Source organism: Panthera onca, chromosome F2, assembly GCF_046562875.1.
Source record: "Panthera onca isolate mPanOnc1 chromosome F2, mPanOnc1 haplotype 2, whole genome shotgun sequence".
Classification (NCBI taxonomy): domain Eukaryota; kingdom Metazoa; phylum Chordata; class Mammalia; order Carnivora; family Felidae; genus Panthera; species Panthera onca.
Window position 1 is genome coordinate 24764086 of NC_138356.1, and position 13564 is coordinate 24777649.

The following is a 13564-nucleotide window of genomic DNA, read 5'->3' on the forward strand; positions in this document are numbered from 1 at the left end:
CTTTCAGTATTGCACCTTAAGCTCTCCTAAAATGACTTCACTTTAGGTAGGAGCTTAATACTTGCTAAAATATAGTGAAACTTGAACTTTGATACATGTTAACATTTAAGACTGCATCTCATCACTGTACTTTGAAATTCAGAGAAACTTCTGGCTTCAAATGCCTTACTGTTCTCTTCAGGAATTTGATGACGTCAATCTCGCCATAGGATATGTACCTTTTCCCTCCCATTTTTGGCTGCACCAATGAAGAGTTAAACAATATGCATCAGGCCACACATACTGCTGAAGACCCAACTGGGAATATAGCCCAGGAAACTTGGCTCCCAGTCCGGTGTGTTTCTAACCACATGACCATCATTTCTGATGACTGTAAATTCACATAGTACTCTTCCTGCCGAAATATGCAGAAGACAATCACATTGGCAAACTGGACAAGTCAGTGCAGGTTAAGTAAGTTCCTAAACTGAATAGTGTGCATTTTCCAGGATTCCTGTTGCCACTGACTATGAATCGTCCACATTTTACTAGTGATACCATGACACATGGCATTTTTGAGGGTCCTTCCATTGCAGATTGCCCTAATATTCACATTCTTGGCACCTGTCTTGCTGGACACGGCTTTTGCTCCAATGCCATCTTTCTGAGAAGGAACTTCTTCTAACTGTTGTCAGCCAGTTGCTGCTGTTAAATTCTTCATTGCTTCTGTGCTATGCCCTCCAGTATGCTTCCTGAGAGGCTGAACCCCACTCTGCTTAGATTTCAACTATATGTTTTTAAACCTGAAACAGATGTGATCTTGGCTGCTGTCATTTTGTTAGGAGCTTCTCTATTTGCATTATATACAAGGCAGGTAAAAGGCAGGCAATTTGCTGCCTCACTCTTTGGGGAAAGAAAAAGGGGAGAGAGGGTGAAACAAAACAAAGGGAGAGAATAAATACATACACTGGAAGAATAAAGCCACATGGAGACAGAAAGTACAACCACTTGAGCATCTATTATCCTAATATCATATGCTATAGTTTGGCTACTACTGATCTGCCTGGCATTCCTCTTGAATCATATTTGTGGCCACCCAGATTAATGATGTGAGCTGATCTCTTGATTTAATATCAGCTTGCTCTTTTCAGCTCCCATGTCATTTACTGTCTTTAAAAAAAAATGTACTGCTTGTTACTCAGCCGTCTCTGTTTTCAAGAACTCAGTCTTCTTTTATTTTTTTTTCTCTCCTTTTTTATGGGAACCAGGAACTAGAAAGCATTAAATGAGGAAAATTAACCACTCACAGAAAAGGTAGAAGCCCAGAGAAAAAGGGGTTTGTCTTTTATGGTTTCTACTTTGTAAGCTGTGGGTGTGACTCAATTTCCTCACCACCCACATAAAAAGGTTGCCACCCAATCACTGTTTTTTCTATCCCAAACCCCTCCCCTTTGATTTTGGCTAGGAGAGACCCTAAGAAAGACTGCCCTTTCTGGAAGTTGCAGACTGTGACATATAAAAGCTGTTAGCTGCTCCTGCAGCCAGCAGCATTCAAACCTTGCAGAGTTTTGCTCTCTGAGTTTGTAATAAGACACACTCTTACAAGAGTTCATGCTACAACCTAGCAAAGAACTTTAAATTTTTGGAAGAACAATATATTCATTTTGGCATTGTGCAGAGGTAAGCTCTTTAGCTCGACAAGTTTATTTTGCATGCATTGATTTTATACTAGCTCACATTTTTATTTTTATTTTTTAGAAATGAGATTGGCTTATTATAACTTTTTGGTATGTATTCTATCACTTGGTGTCCATATATGTCTGGGACACATTATCAGCACATTCTCTGTTGTTAACTGTGATGCATTTTTCCTTCTCACTCTCAAGAGTAATCTCAATTCCTAAAGAGTTCCCTCTGAATATGTGCAGTAATGCATTATGTGGTACAGGCATTTGGGGCAAGCGGTTCACATTCATTGTAGGGTTTGTAGTCACACTGTTTATTTTTCTCTAGCTATAGGCAGTTTCTCTTAGGTATCTGACTCATAACACCAAGTAAAATGTATAACGACTACTATATAGGTTGTTTCCTAGGCTTGAGTTCAACATTTGTTTGAATTTTTCAGAGAAAATCAAATAAATGCTCCCAAGTGATGGCTTTGTAAATTCATACCCACTGGACCCCCCCCCCCCTTTTTTTTTTCTTTTCATAGACCCTAACTCTACCTTTCTGCTTTAAAGCAAACTCGGTGGCCTCTTCTCCACCCCTCAAAATGATAGCAATCTCTGCAGTCAGCAGCGCACTCCTGTTCTCCCTTCTCTGTGAAGCAAGTGCAGTCGTCTTACTCAATTCCACTGACTCATCCCCGCCAACCAATAATTTCACTGATATTGAAGCAGCACTAAAAGCACAACTAGATTCTGCGGATATCCCTAAAGCCAGGCGGAAGCGCTACATTTCGCAGAATGACATGATCGCCATTCTTGATTACCATAATCAAGTTCGGGGGAAAGTGTTCCCACCAGCTGCGAACATGGAATATATGGTAAGAGGAGTTTGTTTCCTTTAAGTTCTGGGTGAGGACGCTGTATTTCGATTGTTCGTTGAAGAATCTAAACAGTGGTTATGTGTAAAGGGATATGGAGCCCTGTACACATTTTAACTTAGGTTCTTATGTGCATAGTAAGCTTAAGTTTTGTTCCATCATGGAATTAAAGGAGGTAGGTGGGGGGGGGGGGGCAGTTCTCATTTTCTTTTGTGAGTCCCATAACCACTAATGAATCAGGTCTTATATAAGAAACAAAGATAAAGAGCGGGGTATGTTGACTGACCACATTTGAAAGGTACACTTTTTGAAGAAGACTCACATGGGATTTTTCTGTGCTTTGTTTATCTAACAATCATATTTATAAGCTCAAACATTTCTTGAAACTAACTTTTTTAAATTACAGGTTTTGTGTCCATGATTTGTCCTCTGGGTAGGTGTCTTTTCCCTTTCTTGGACAAAGCTCTTCCTGACACAGATCTATTTGTATTTTCAGAGAACATGCTGACTTTTTCCTCTTTGTGATTTAGTGCCTTGTTGTTCAGATAACAGTGAAGCCAGCACACTTGCACACTGTTCCAACTTGCCATGGACACATTTTTTGCTCTTTTAAAAATAGGCACGCTGTGTTTAAATCATCCTGCTTAGGAAGTAAAAAAACAAGACAAAACCCTTGAGTTGGTATTGAAAGGATAGATGTCTCTTTAAAGTTACTTTATTTTTTGTTTCGAATTATGCAAGGTTATGGTTTAAAGTTCAGCACCTTCTGAGAGCACAGCTTGGAGACTGTTTAAGGCAATGAAGATCACCAGTCTGGTATTTCTCAGTTGGGGTCGAGGGTGGGGGTGGTACCACAAAAAACCTTTTATAAGTGCTCACCCAAAAATTTAGTATTTCTATCAGACTCTAAATTCACCTTTTATTTAAACAAGCTTTTTAAGTTTGACTAATTGTAGATGTCAGTTACAGGAAAAATAAAGACTTGCCAAATATAAGAGAGTCATAGTTCATAGAAGTACAATTTAGACTCCCTGAAAATGCAGTTTCTTAGGATTTTTTAAAGGAAGAGGAAAAGAGGATATAATCAGTTCTGGTGTATGAATGGCAATATAGTCTCATGACTAAGAATATGGGCTTTGGAATCTAAATGCTTAGGTTCACACCTCAGTCCTGAAATATAACATGCATGAATTTGTTATTGCATTTTCATCACCTTTAATATGAGGATACATGTAGTATCTGCCACTTTGGGTTGTTATCAGGAAGGTATGAGTTGAGGGGTTGAGCAATTAGACCAGAGCCTAGAGCGAAATACACTTCAATAAACATTAGCACTTTCTAGAAGGTGATACACCGATGTAGCAAAAAGAACAAATAAGTTTTTTTTATTTAGCATAAATTGTGAGAGCAATGTGCATGAGATTCTACGTGAGATCAGAAAAGCTTAGTACGTAGACTGTGAGTTTAGGAAAGATTTCCTCTGCCAATCACATGGCTATGCAGACCAAAGTAGGGCCAAGGCCACTGAAGTGCTTTAGAGGCAAGATCCTCTGAGTTCAAACCCTAACTCTGCTGCCTACTTTGTGACCTCCTGCAAGTTACACAATGTGTGTGAGACTCAATTTCCTTATTTTTAAAATGGGAATAATCATGTAGATAATAACCAGGGCACCTGTGTAGCTCAGTCAGTTAAGCTTCTAACTTCGGCTCAGGTCATGGTCTCATGATTCTTGAGTTCGAGCCCCACGTCGGGCTGTGTGCTGACAGCTCAGAGCCTGGAGCCTGCCTCTGATTCTGTGTCTCCCTCTCTGTCCCCCTCCTCTACTCATGCTCTGTCTCTCTCTTTCTCTCTCAAAAACAAATAAACATTAAAAACTTTTGAATAAAAAAATAATAATATAGATAATAACCAACCAATATATAATACAATTCACTATTTTAATGATAGTGAAGGCAGAGGGCTCATCATGAGTAACATTGGGGTACAACACAGTATAAATGGTTGAAAAAAGCCATATTTTTCTGGTTATATTTTCCCCCACTGGTCAAGAATTAATTCATTCCGAATGCGTTTATTTTTTTTTCTACATGCCAACGAGTTGGCTAATTGTTTTTGTAGATGATCTCATTTGATAGCTCACATTCTCCCTATGAGGTTAAGATTGTGATCTTTATTTTTACAAATAAAATCACTTCGACCTAGAAAAGTTAATGAGTAGGCCAAGGTGGTATTGATAGTGAATGGTATTAATAGAGTTAGAATTTAAATCTGTGTAATTTCAAAGCTGATGCCTGTGTTAGGAAGCCTCTTTTCATTTGCTAGGTTTTTATGTTCCATTGGGGGAAACTCCTAGAGGTGTAAGAATATCTTTCCTCCTTTAAAAATACCACCTGAAATCCTATAATATGCATATTCTTTTCTATTAAAATTTCTCTAATATGGGAGCTATGATATGATTTATTTTGTAAGACCCAGATACAGTGCTGGTTGTATCAGTAGATGGATGCTTTATAAATCCTCTTTCACTTAGTCAAGTTAATGAGAAGCAGTAATTAGCACAGTAAATCCTATAAAATAAAATGACTGTCTCAAATTGTCATGTAAATACTGCATGCACTTCATTTGCCCATGTATTTATTCAGGTAATATTTATTGAGCATTTATTCTATGTCAGGCACTATTGTAAACACTGGGGTACATTCATGAATAAAATGCATCTGGTTCCCCTGGGTGGAAAACCAGAGAAAAAAGAAGATAAATAAATAAACTATATGGTACATTAAAAGGTGATAAGTTTGAGGAGAGAAATAAAGCAGGTTGTAGGCAGGTTGTGAAATTGAATAGGGTGGCCAGGGATGGGCTGGAAGGAGTCAGGCACACTGATAGGTGAGGGAAGAGCCTCCCAGGTGGAAGGAAGAGCCAAGGAGAAGGCCCTGAGGTAGGACAAAATTGATTAGTTCAGTTAGAAAAAAAAATGTGCTCAATTTAATGAAATTGTGGGTTAGAAGGATGGTTTGATTAAATTGAACCATTGAAATAATTCATGTGGATCCCTTGTGAAGACTCAGAGAAACATTGAGGGAAGTACAATGTAATTGGCAGCTTGGAGTTGGGAGCAGAAACTGTTAAGTGACTAATCTCTGGGCCAGGTGAAAAATACAGATCTCAATTTAACACCACTACCTTCATTTTAACATGTTCAACGTTGATTTAGATTGTGAGCAGTCTGAAAGTGAGCTTAGTTCCTAACCTCTACTAGGTACCTCAAAAATTTAGGATTCTTAGCTCACTAGGACCACCAACTGTGTCTTCAGATTATCCTCATCAGTGAGTGATAGCAGCCATGGGAGCCTCATAGAAGAGGGTATTCAGCTCAGGTGTTTTTCTTTTCTTTTTTATTTACTTTGGGAGAGAGAGTGCGCATATGTGCAAGATGGGGAAGGACTGTGAGGAGAGAGAGAGAGAAAGAGAGAGAGAGAGAGAGAGAGAGAAAGAGAGAATCCCAAGCAGGTTCCACACTGCCAGTGGGGAGCCCAACCCAGGGCTCAAACTCACCAACCGTGAGATCATGACCTGAGTCAAAATCCAGAGTCAGACACTTACCCAACTAAGCCACACAGGTGCCCCAGCCCAGGGCTTTCTTTAACTGTGTGGCCTGATTTGGGTCCCTTTTACCCACAACTTTTCTCTCTGAACCTTTTTCCCATGCTGCCTCTCTCCCTATGTCTCCTCCTTAGGTTATTCCATGATTTACAGCTCTGCCCTTCAAGTCTTAGAATGCTGTGTCATATATATATATATATATATATATATATATATATATATATATATATCCCTCACAACTATATTTGATTTCTCCTTCTTTTAACTTCTTTAAATAACCATTCATGTCTGTTATTCTGCTGTCATCAAAATTGAACTCAGTCTACGCTTATTTGTATAGATCTTGCAAACTTTCTAGTTTTAAGCTTTCAGGCCATGTTTATTCAACTTCATATCTCCATGTTTTAAGCAAATTCTTGAGTATAGCAGTGATCAACATTTATTTGATGACTTTAGTTGAAATGTCTATGAATTGTTACATGTTTATAAGTAGCATCAATTTTGGTATTACATATTTTAATGAAAGTATTCTCATCACATATGATATTTTATCACATGCACCTGAAGTTTAAATAAAAGGTTTTTCTAAATTTTAAAAAAGCCCCTTAAAATTAAATGATTTTATCATCTTTTAAGTACTTGGTTATATCAGTGTACCCTTGACAAAGTGGAAGCAATTTGAACTCTGAGTGTTGACGTTCATGTTATAGTTGTATAATATTTTCTTTGGATATTTGGCCAGATTTTAGTAAAAAAAACACATATTGAAAAATTTTATTTTCTAAACATAGTATCTTTTTTTTAAAAAAATATTGATAGGGCTTAAGATATGCAAGTCAAACTTCTTTACTCTTGGCCTCTGTTCCACAATTAGTTTATTGACCAATTTCCAGAGCTCCTTGGACACCAGCTGTTTTTCATTCTTCTAAGGGCAGCTTAAACCATGACTCTAAACCACAAACCACACTAGTTTCTTAGAATAAGAATTATCCCTAAAAGAATGAAATTGCAAGACTCACACATGGAGTAAAATTTGTAAGATATTCCTTGAATTCAAGTCAATTGAACAAATTGATTTTAAAAATGATAAGGTCCCTCCATGAGAGGATAAGATCCACTGATAACAGAATCTTTGTCTTTAAAATATAAACAAAACCATAAAAAAAAAAAAACACAGGAAAGAAAACACTAAGTATATAATTCAGTGTAATACGCTACTGCATAAGATTGATGTAATAAATGAGGTACAGAAAAATACCATGGAGAAATCAAAGAAAGAAGTGATAATCCCTGTTGGCAAAATCATGAAAAGGCTCCTTGAGGGAGGAACATTTGAGATAGATGCTCAGGAAGGGGCAGGCTTGGCTGTTATAGTAGGTAAAGTAACACATGAACAAAATCACCAGGAACAAAAGAGTATAATGTGTTAGCCATACTTTTGAGGAGTTTGAGAAGAGACTGATCATTTCTTCATACAAAAGTAATTAGAGAGACTATAGAGGTCTTGGAGCAGGGTCAGAGGTGCATTTTAGAAAGATGGCCCTAGCAGTTGATGGAGTTTAGACTGCCAGTGAAGTTGACTGGGGAATAGGCAACCACTGGGTTAGGAGTGCCATCCCTTTAGGCCAGGTGAGGAGAAGTCAGACACCTGCACCTGCAGAGCGACAGGTATGAACAGCTAACTGAAGCACGGTGCCTGAGATAGCAGTCTTCATAGACAGTATACAGTGATGGCAAGGCAGGTGAGGGACAGTGAAAAGACAATGATGGATATGTACTGAACAACTTAAAGCTGAAAAAGTGTAATATAATTTCACTATGTTGATAATATGGGCCATTTCATTTGTTTGGTGTCTGTAAATATCTGCAGAGCTAAGAGAATAAGGCTTCCTAGACTTTTCTGGAAAAGAGAAAAATACTAGTTACCAAGTCACAGCAGGTAGTAAAGTATCAGAAAGCATAACTGCAATGAATGAATGGAGAATAGATTAATCCATCCTTGAAACAGCCAATAAACTATTTGCCCACAATAATTTATGACTCAGGAATGATGAAAAATGCTGATTTTGTTCATTTGGGCTTCATGGGAAGAGAATGGAGATAATGTTAAACTCCTTATTTTTTCTTTATTCAATAGTTGACCAAACACTTATGTCTATCCATGTCTTTTTTTTTTTTTTTTAAATGAAACCATATATTGTCCCAGATGGTGCATTTCCTCTCACTTGGGAAGGATAACTCAATTTTCTTGTTATAAACATGAGAAATTTGATGTGTCTAACCTAAATCTTTTCAATGACTGCTTTTATGACTACTAGAAAGCCTCCTGAGACCCGTTGCCAGCCAGTGGTGAACTGAGAAAGACTGCTGACAGGAAGGCATTTCTCCAGCACATTTGGAATGCCACATTCCTGTTCTCGTAGATGTAGAGCCTTTTAAGTGTCTTGGCTTCCAATCGACACTGGGCACATTTTGTAGGAATTTTCTTCCAAGGTGCATGTTGCTTAATACTACTTACTTCGTGTTACTTATATATGAATGTTCAGCTATTCATGTATGGAGTCAGCTGAAGGTTAAGAACATTTTCTTTGCAACCATTTTAAAGACAGCCTCTAAAGTGCAAATGTAAATGTTAACACACTTCATGAACAACTTTTAACATTTTCTGGGCACCCAATGTAAAGAATGCATGGCTATGGTGATCTGATGGGCAAGAGTCATTCATTATTCAATCACTCATTCCACAGTATTTATTTACTCATGTGCTGGCACTGTGCTAGGAGATTCAATGGGGAGCAAAGAGACACTCTTTTATAGGAAGAGCTGTGAGCAGACAAGTGAGTGGAAAAGTAGCGACTTGAGTACTGAAGTAGAAAAAATACAGGGTGCTTTGGGATTACATGAGACATATTTTGCCCTGACTTGGACTCGAGGTATAGAGGCAAAGAAGGTGTGGTAGGTGCGGTAAGGTGCTCTAAGAAGGTAAATGGTACACCGAAGGCAAGGATAAATATTCAATGTTGCTTGGATATAGTGTATAAAAGAAAAAGTGGTGTTTGATAAGGCTGGAAAAGGCATGCAAAAACTTGTTTAGTTTTATTTTAAAATCAAGGGAAGTTATTGAAGGTTTTAGTCAGGGAAGTTATATACTTAATTTGCATTTCATAAAGGTCTTTCTGGCTACAAGGTGAGGAAGGGATTAGAAAAGGCAGAAGTGGGGCGCCTGGGTGGCTCAGTCGGTTAAGCGTCCGACTTCAGCTCAGGTCACGATCTCGCGGTCCGTGAGTTCGAGCCCCGCGTGGGGCTCTGGGCTGATGGCTCAGAGCCTGGAGCCTGCTTCTGATTGTGTCTCCTTCTCTCTCTGCCCCTCCCCCATTCATGCTCTGTCTCTCTCTCTCTGTCTCAAAAATAAATAAACGTTAAAAAAAAAAATTAAAAAAAAAAAAAAAAGAAAGAAAAGGCAGAAGTAAAGGCAGGGTGCATAGTTCAGAGGCTGTTCTAATAGTCTGGATAAGAGATAACTGAACACTGACATTTAAGCCCATAGGGATATGACAAAGTGAATTTAGAGATCAAATCAATAGAAGTAAGTTATTTACATTATGGGAGAGATTGAAGATGTATATGATGAAGCAGTGAAGAGGGTTACCTCTGTTTTTTACCAGGACAACAGGGTTTCTCTGGATTTTGGAGAACTCAAAATCAAAATCAGATTTCAGGTAGTTATGAAGTGGCTGCAGATTTATTTTCCAAGGTATGCATCTATAACGATTGAAAAAGGTAGCTAGTATATGGGAGGGAACATTCTTCCTATAAAAATGTTTGGATAGGAATATGCTTTGGTAATCAACATGGACTACTTTGCATAATAGGGGCAGGATACTGTCATGGAGACAGCGTGGATGGATGATTTTATGTCTGGGAATCTACTCAAGAATTTTTGCAAGAAGGTTTCATGTACCTTTTTTTTTTTTTTTTTTTTAAACAAGTACTGAGGCTTAAATCAACACAAATCTAAATCCATTTCAGGGGCCTGGGTAGCACCAAGTCCATCTAGTCATTTTGACACATTCAGGATAAGATATTTTTGGAAACTAATCAGAGGACTTCAGGAAAATAGAAGTTAACTAGTCTGACTGGTCTGATGTCCTGAACTTAGCATATCTAAAAGGCATGTAATAGTCAGTGGCCATTAAATAGTTATGAACTTGGGATATTTAATTGCCAACGAGAATTTCTAAAGAATGTTGTAGGAAGAGGGTAGGGAAAAATCAAGATTAACAGCTTAAAGTGGTCAAGGAAAGAAAATGTTTGGCATAAAGTACATCAATGGGAATTGAATGTTTCCAGTCTGTGTTACCCATAGTGTCTAAAATCAGGTACCAAGCATTTTTTTTTTTTTTGACATCAATATGGAACAATGCCCAACAAGTTGGGGTTTTAGACTAAACTTTTCATGACTCTTAAAATTTCACACCACATACTCCAAACTGAAACAGTTGAGAAATGTTGCTTAAGGACACAATATTTTTTCTCCTAAAAAGTGCATCAAATTCACGTTTCATAATTTCATTAAATATGAACATTCTACCAAGTTGATCTCTGCATTCCAGAGAGATCATGTTTTCAGCAGGCAGTGGGTAGGCGGAAAGGCATTTGAATTCTTCTAACGATGTGGGCAATGGCAAGATTTGGGATTTGCATGTGTATCACAGGATAGTTTAACAATCAAGAAATCAGTTTTTAGATTATTGTAACACTGAGCTGGTGAAAAAACTTAACCATACATGAAAATGTCTTCCTGGCTCACAATTCCAGTATTAAATGGTAGGTGATGGGTATTACATTTCCCTGGGAAGGAGAATTCTTGCCAGAATCCACCAAAAATGATGTTAAAACTTAAAGATTGAACATATGTAAGAGAGGGATTTACACAGGGGCATTAATAAGTTTTAAGACATCTAAAATGTTCTCTAAGTTTTATCTTTCACTGCCTGATGTTATTTCCCCTGGAAGCAAACTCATTATCTACATACAATTTTGTTTCTGTTTATTTAGTTGCTTAAGGGTCTGTCTGTTTTCACTTTATCTGATTGCCTGCTTTGTTGAGATTAAAGCTTGGTCTCTTAAACTTTAGGCTGCCAGATAACATGATCAAAAGTGCACTTCATGCTGCTTCTGGTTTTAGGTGGCTTTCTAGTTAACTTGAGATCACAACCATTCCAGGGCCTGAGCCTCCAATGATAATAATGTTTACCATTAAGCACACCCTTGTCCTCCTAGGGCTGTGCTCAATACTCTTCAGTCACAATCCTGTCTAATCCTTAGAAAAGTCTTGAGAGATGAGGACAATTTTTCTCATTTAGAAACAGGACTTGGAACTTGGAGAGCAGTGAGTAAATTCCCCCAGGTCCCAAAGCAGGTAAAACAAAATGGTATGAACACCGTTTTAGATGACAACAAAGCCCCTGCTTTGAAAGACCATATGATACACACTCCTTTTCATGTGTTCCTCTCCCACTGTTGAGACCATTGGCTGGGGAATTTCCCTACATGCGTTTTATTTGAGGACCTCACTGAATATTAGAAAGTATTTCTTCATGTGGAATCAAATCTTACTCCCGGTATTCTTTCTCTCCCCTTGGCAACCATATAGGAAAACTCTGTATTATGATAGTGCCTCAAGTCTTTGAGAGCCGTGAACATTTATGTCTGGGACTCTTGATCTTAAATCACTCAGCTCTTTCTTAGCCTTCAGCCCTTGTATTAAGTACCTCTTGTATGCACAGTATTCCAACATAGCTTATCAAGAAGGTTGTACAAAGACACTTGCTTTCTGAAAATACTGGAAAAGGTACAATACTGTATTATTAAATAAATGGAAAATCAGTGTACTCCCCACACACTTTTTACCACACATACACAGATGAATGGTGCCCATTAAAGTCTCAGGAAATGGAAGCAATGTGGCTCTGAGCAAGGAGTTCCTGTATGTGCATGCTCTTCTGATAATTAGATGCCTAGAATTCATGGGACCTGTCAAGTGCAGAGTACCAATGACAAATCACTCTCCATTTATTCTACTTCTGTGGATGCATCCTAAAGTTAGGTTGGCAGAATCAGTGGGCACCTTCTCCTCTGATTCGTGTAATATTCTCATACTCTCATAAATTGCATGTAGGTTGGATGTATATTTTAAATACAGATTCAGTGTCATTATAATGCAAAGTGTTTGCCTTATTTTTAAAATTTTTATCTTTTTTTTCAAGATTTTGGATTTTCAGAAAGTTCTGTATATGTTTTTCCCATATGTTATTTGTGATATCTTAGTTAATAAAGACATTTAAAGTTTCCATGATTTCTAAATAAGCACTGTAAATACCTCTGTTATCTCTGTTATTCATACCCGTGTAGCCATAGAATACATGTTCCTTTCTACTGAAATTGTCAGTCTCAGAGTGAATGATGTTGGCTTATTTGTATAGCAACATACACGACCATATCTCCACCTCTCTCACCAATAGTTCTGTTTTCTGTGAACACAGAGAACAAACATCCTCATAGAGTTTACCACCCAGTGTCTGTGACAGTGAGACATTTTTCTGATAAAATGCTATTTTTAATTTTATTTAAACTTCAATCAGTAATAGAGCAGAGTTGAGAGGAAGGATACTGATGTAAATGCTTATATGTGACAATTAACAGATGTTAACCATTAGAAGTATACCTTTCTTCCTGAAAAGTCCCATGTGGTATGGCAGGACAAGGAGGTGAGTAGGGATGGGAGAGGTGAGGGGAGGCCCAGAGTTCTCTGCAGTCAAAATGACTCTCCACCAGATAAAGCTTTACACAATTATTTCTAACCAGAAGAGAACAGAACTATTTTTGCAAGCACACATTCAAGCTCCCCGGTCTTAACATTTTGATGTGATAGGTCCGGGATTGGGCTAGGCATCTATCTTCTCAAAAGTTCCCCAGGAGATCCTGGAGTAATTTCCCAGGTGATAAATTTCTTAAATCATGGTTTAGGACACAAAAGTGAGCTGAAGAAAATATTACGTGGCTCAAATATCCACTTATTTGTCAAGAAACTATATATTGAAAGGATTAATAGGCTAAGCAAAAGGAAGAATTATCCTAAGTATAATTCTATATTATTGCAAAATTTCACTTGAAAGTATTCACCACCTGCTTTCAAAACCAAACATCATGTGGACACTGTGGGTCTAGAACATGAAACAAGGTTCACTTGAGAATATGGTTGATTGGCTAAGGAAACTTTAAAAGAAGCAAACTTTTAAGTAGCACATGATTCTTTTGGAGCATTTTAATATGATGCATTATATACATTACATATATGTATAGTGTATTACCTAATAATGTATTTATGTGATGCATTACAATTTGCAATTATTCATTTATTTATTTGGTAGTGT

The 13564-nt window shown here is 37.7% G+C and overlaps 1 protein-coding gene across 1 annotated transcript in view; it reads left to right on the top strand.

Moving 5' to 3' along the window:
* The first annotated feature begins 1493 nt into the window (after positions 1-1493).
* PI15 (peptidase inhibitor 15) overlaps positions 1494-13564 on the top strand; it is a 31657-nt gene continuing 19586 nt past the window's right edge. The window contains exons 1-2 of the mRNA XM_060610753.3: positions 1494-1659; positions 2220-2524. Coding sequence (XP_060466736.1) covers positions 2252-2524 — 273 coding nt within the window. The 5' untranslated portion in view covers positions 1494-1659; positions 2220-2251. The remainder of the gene's footprint in view (positions 1660-2219; positions 2525-13564) is intronic.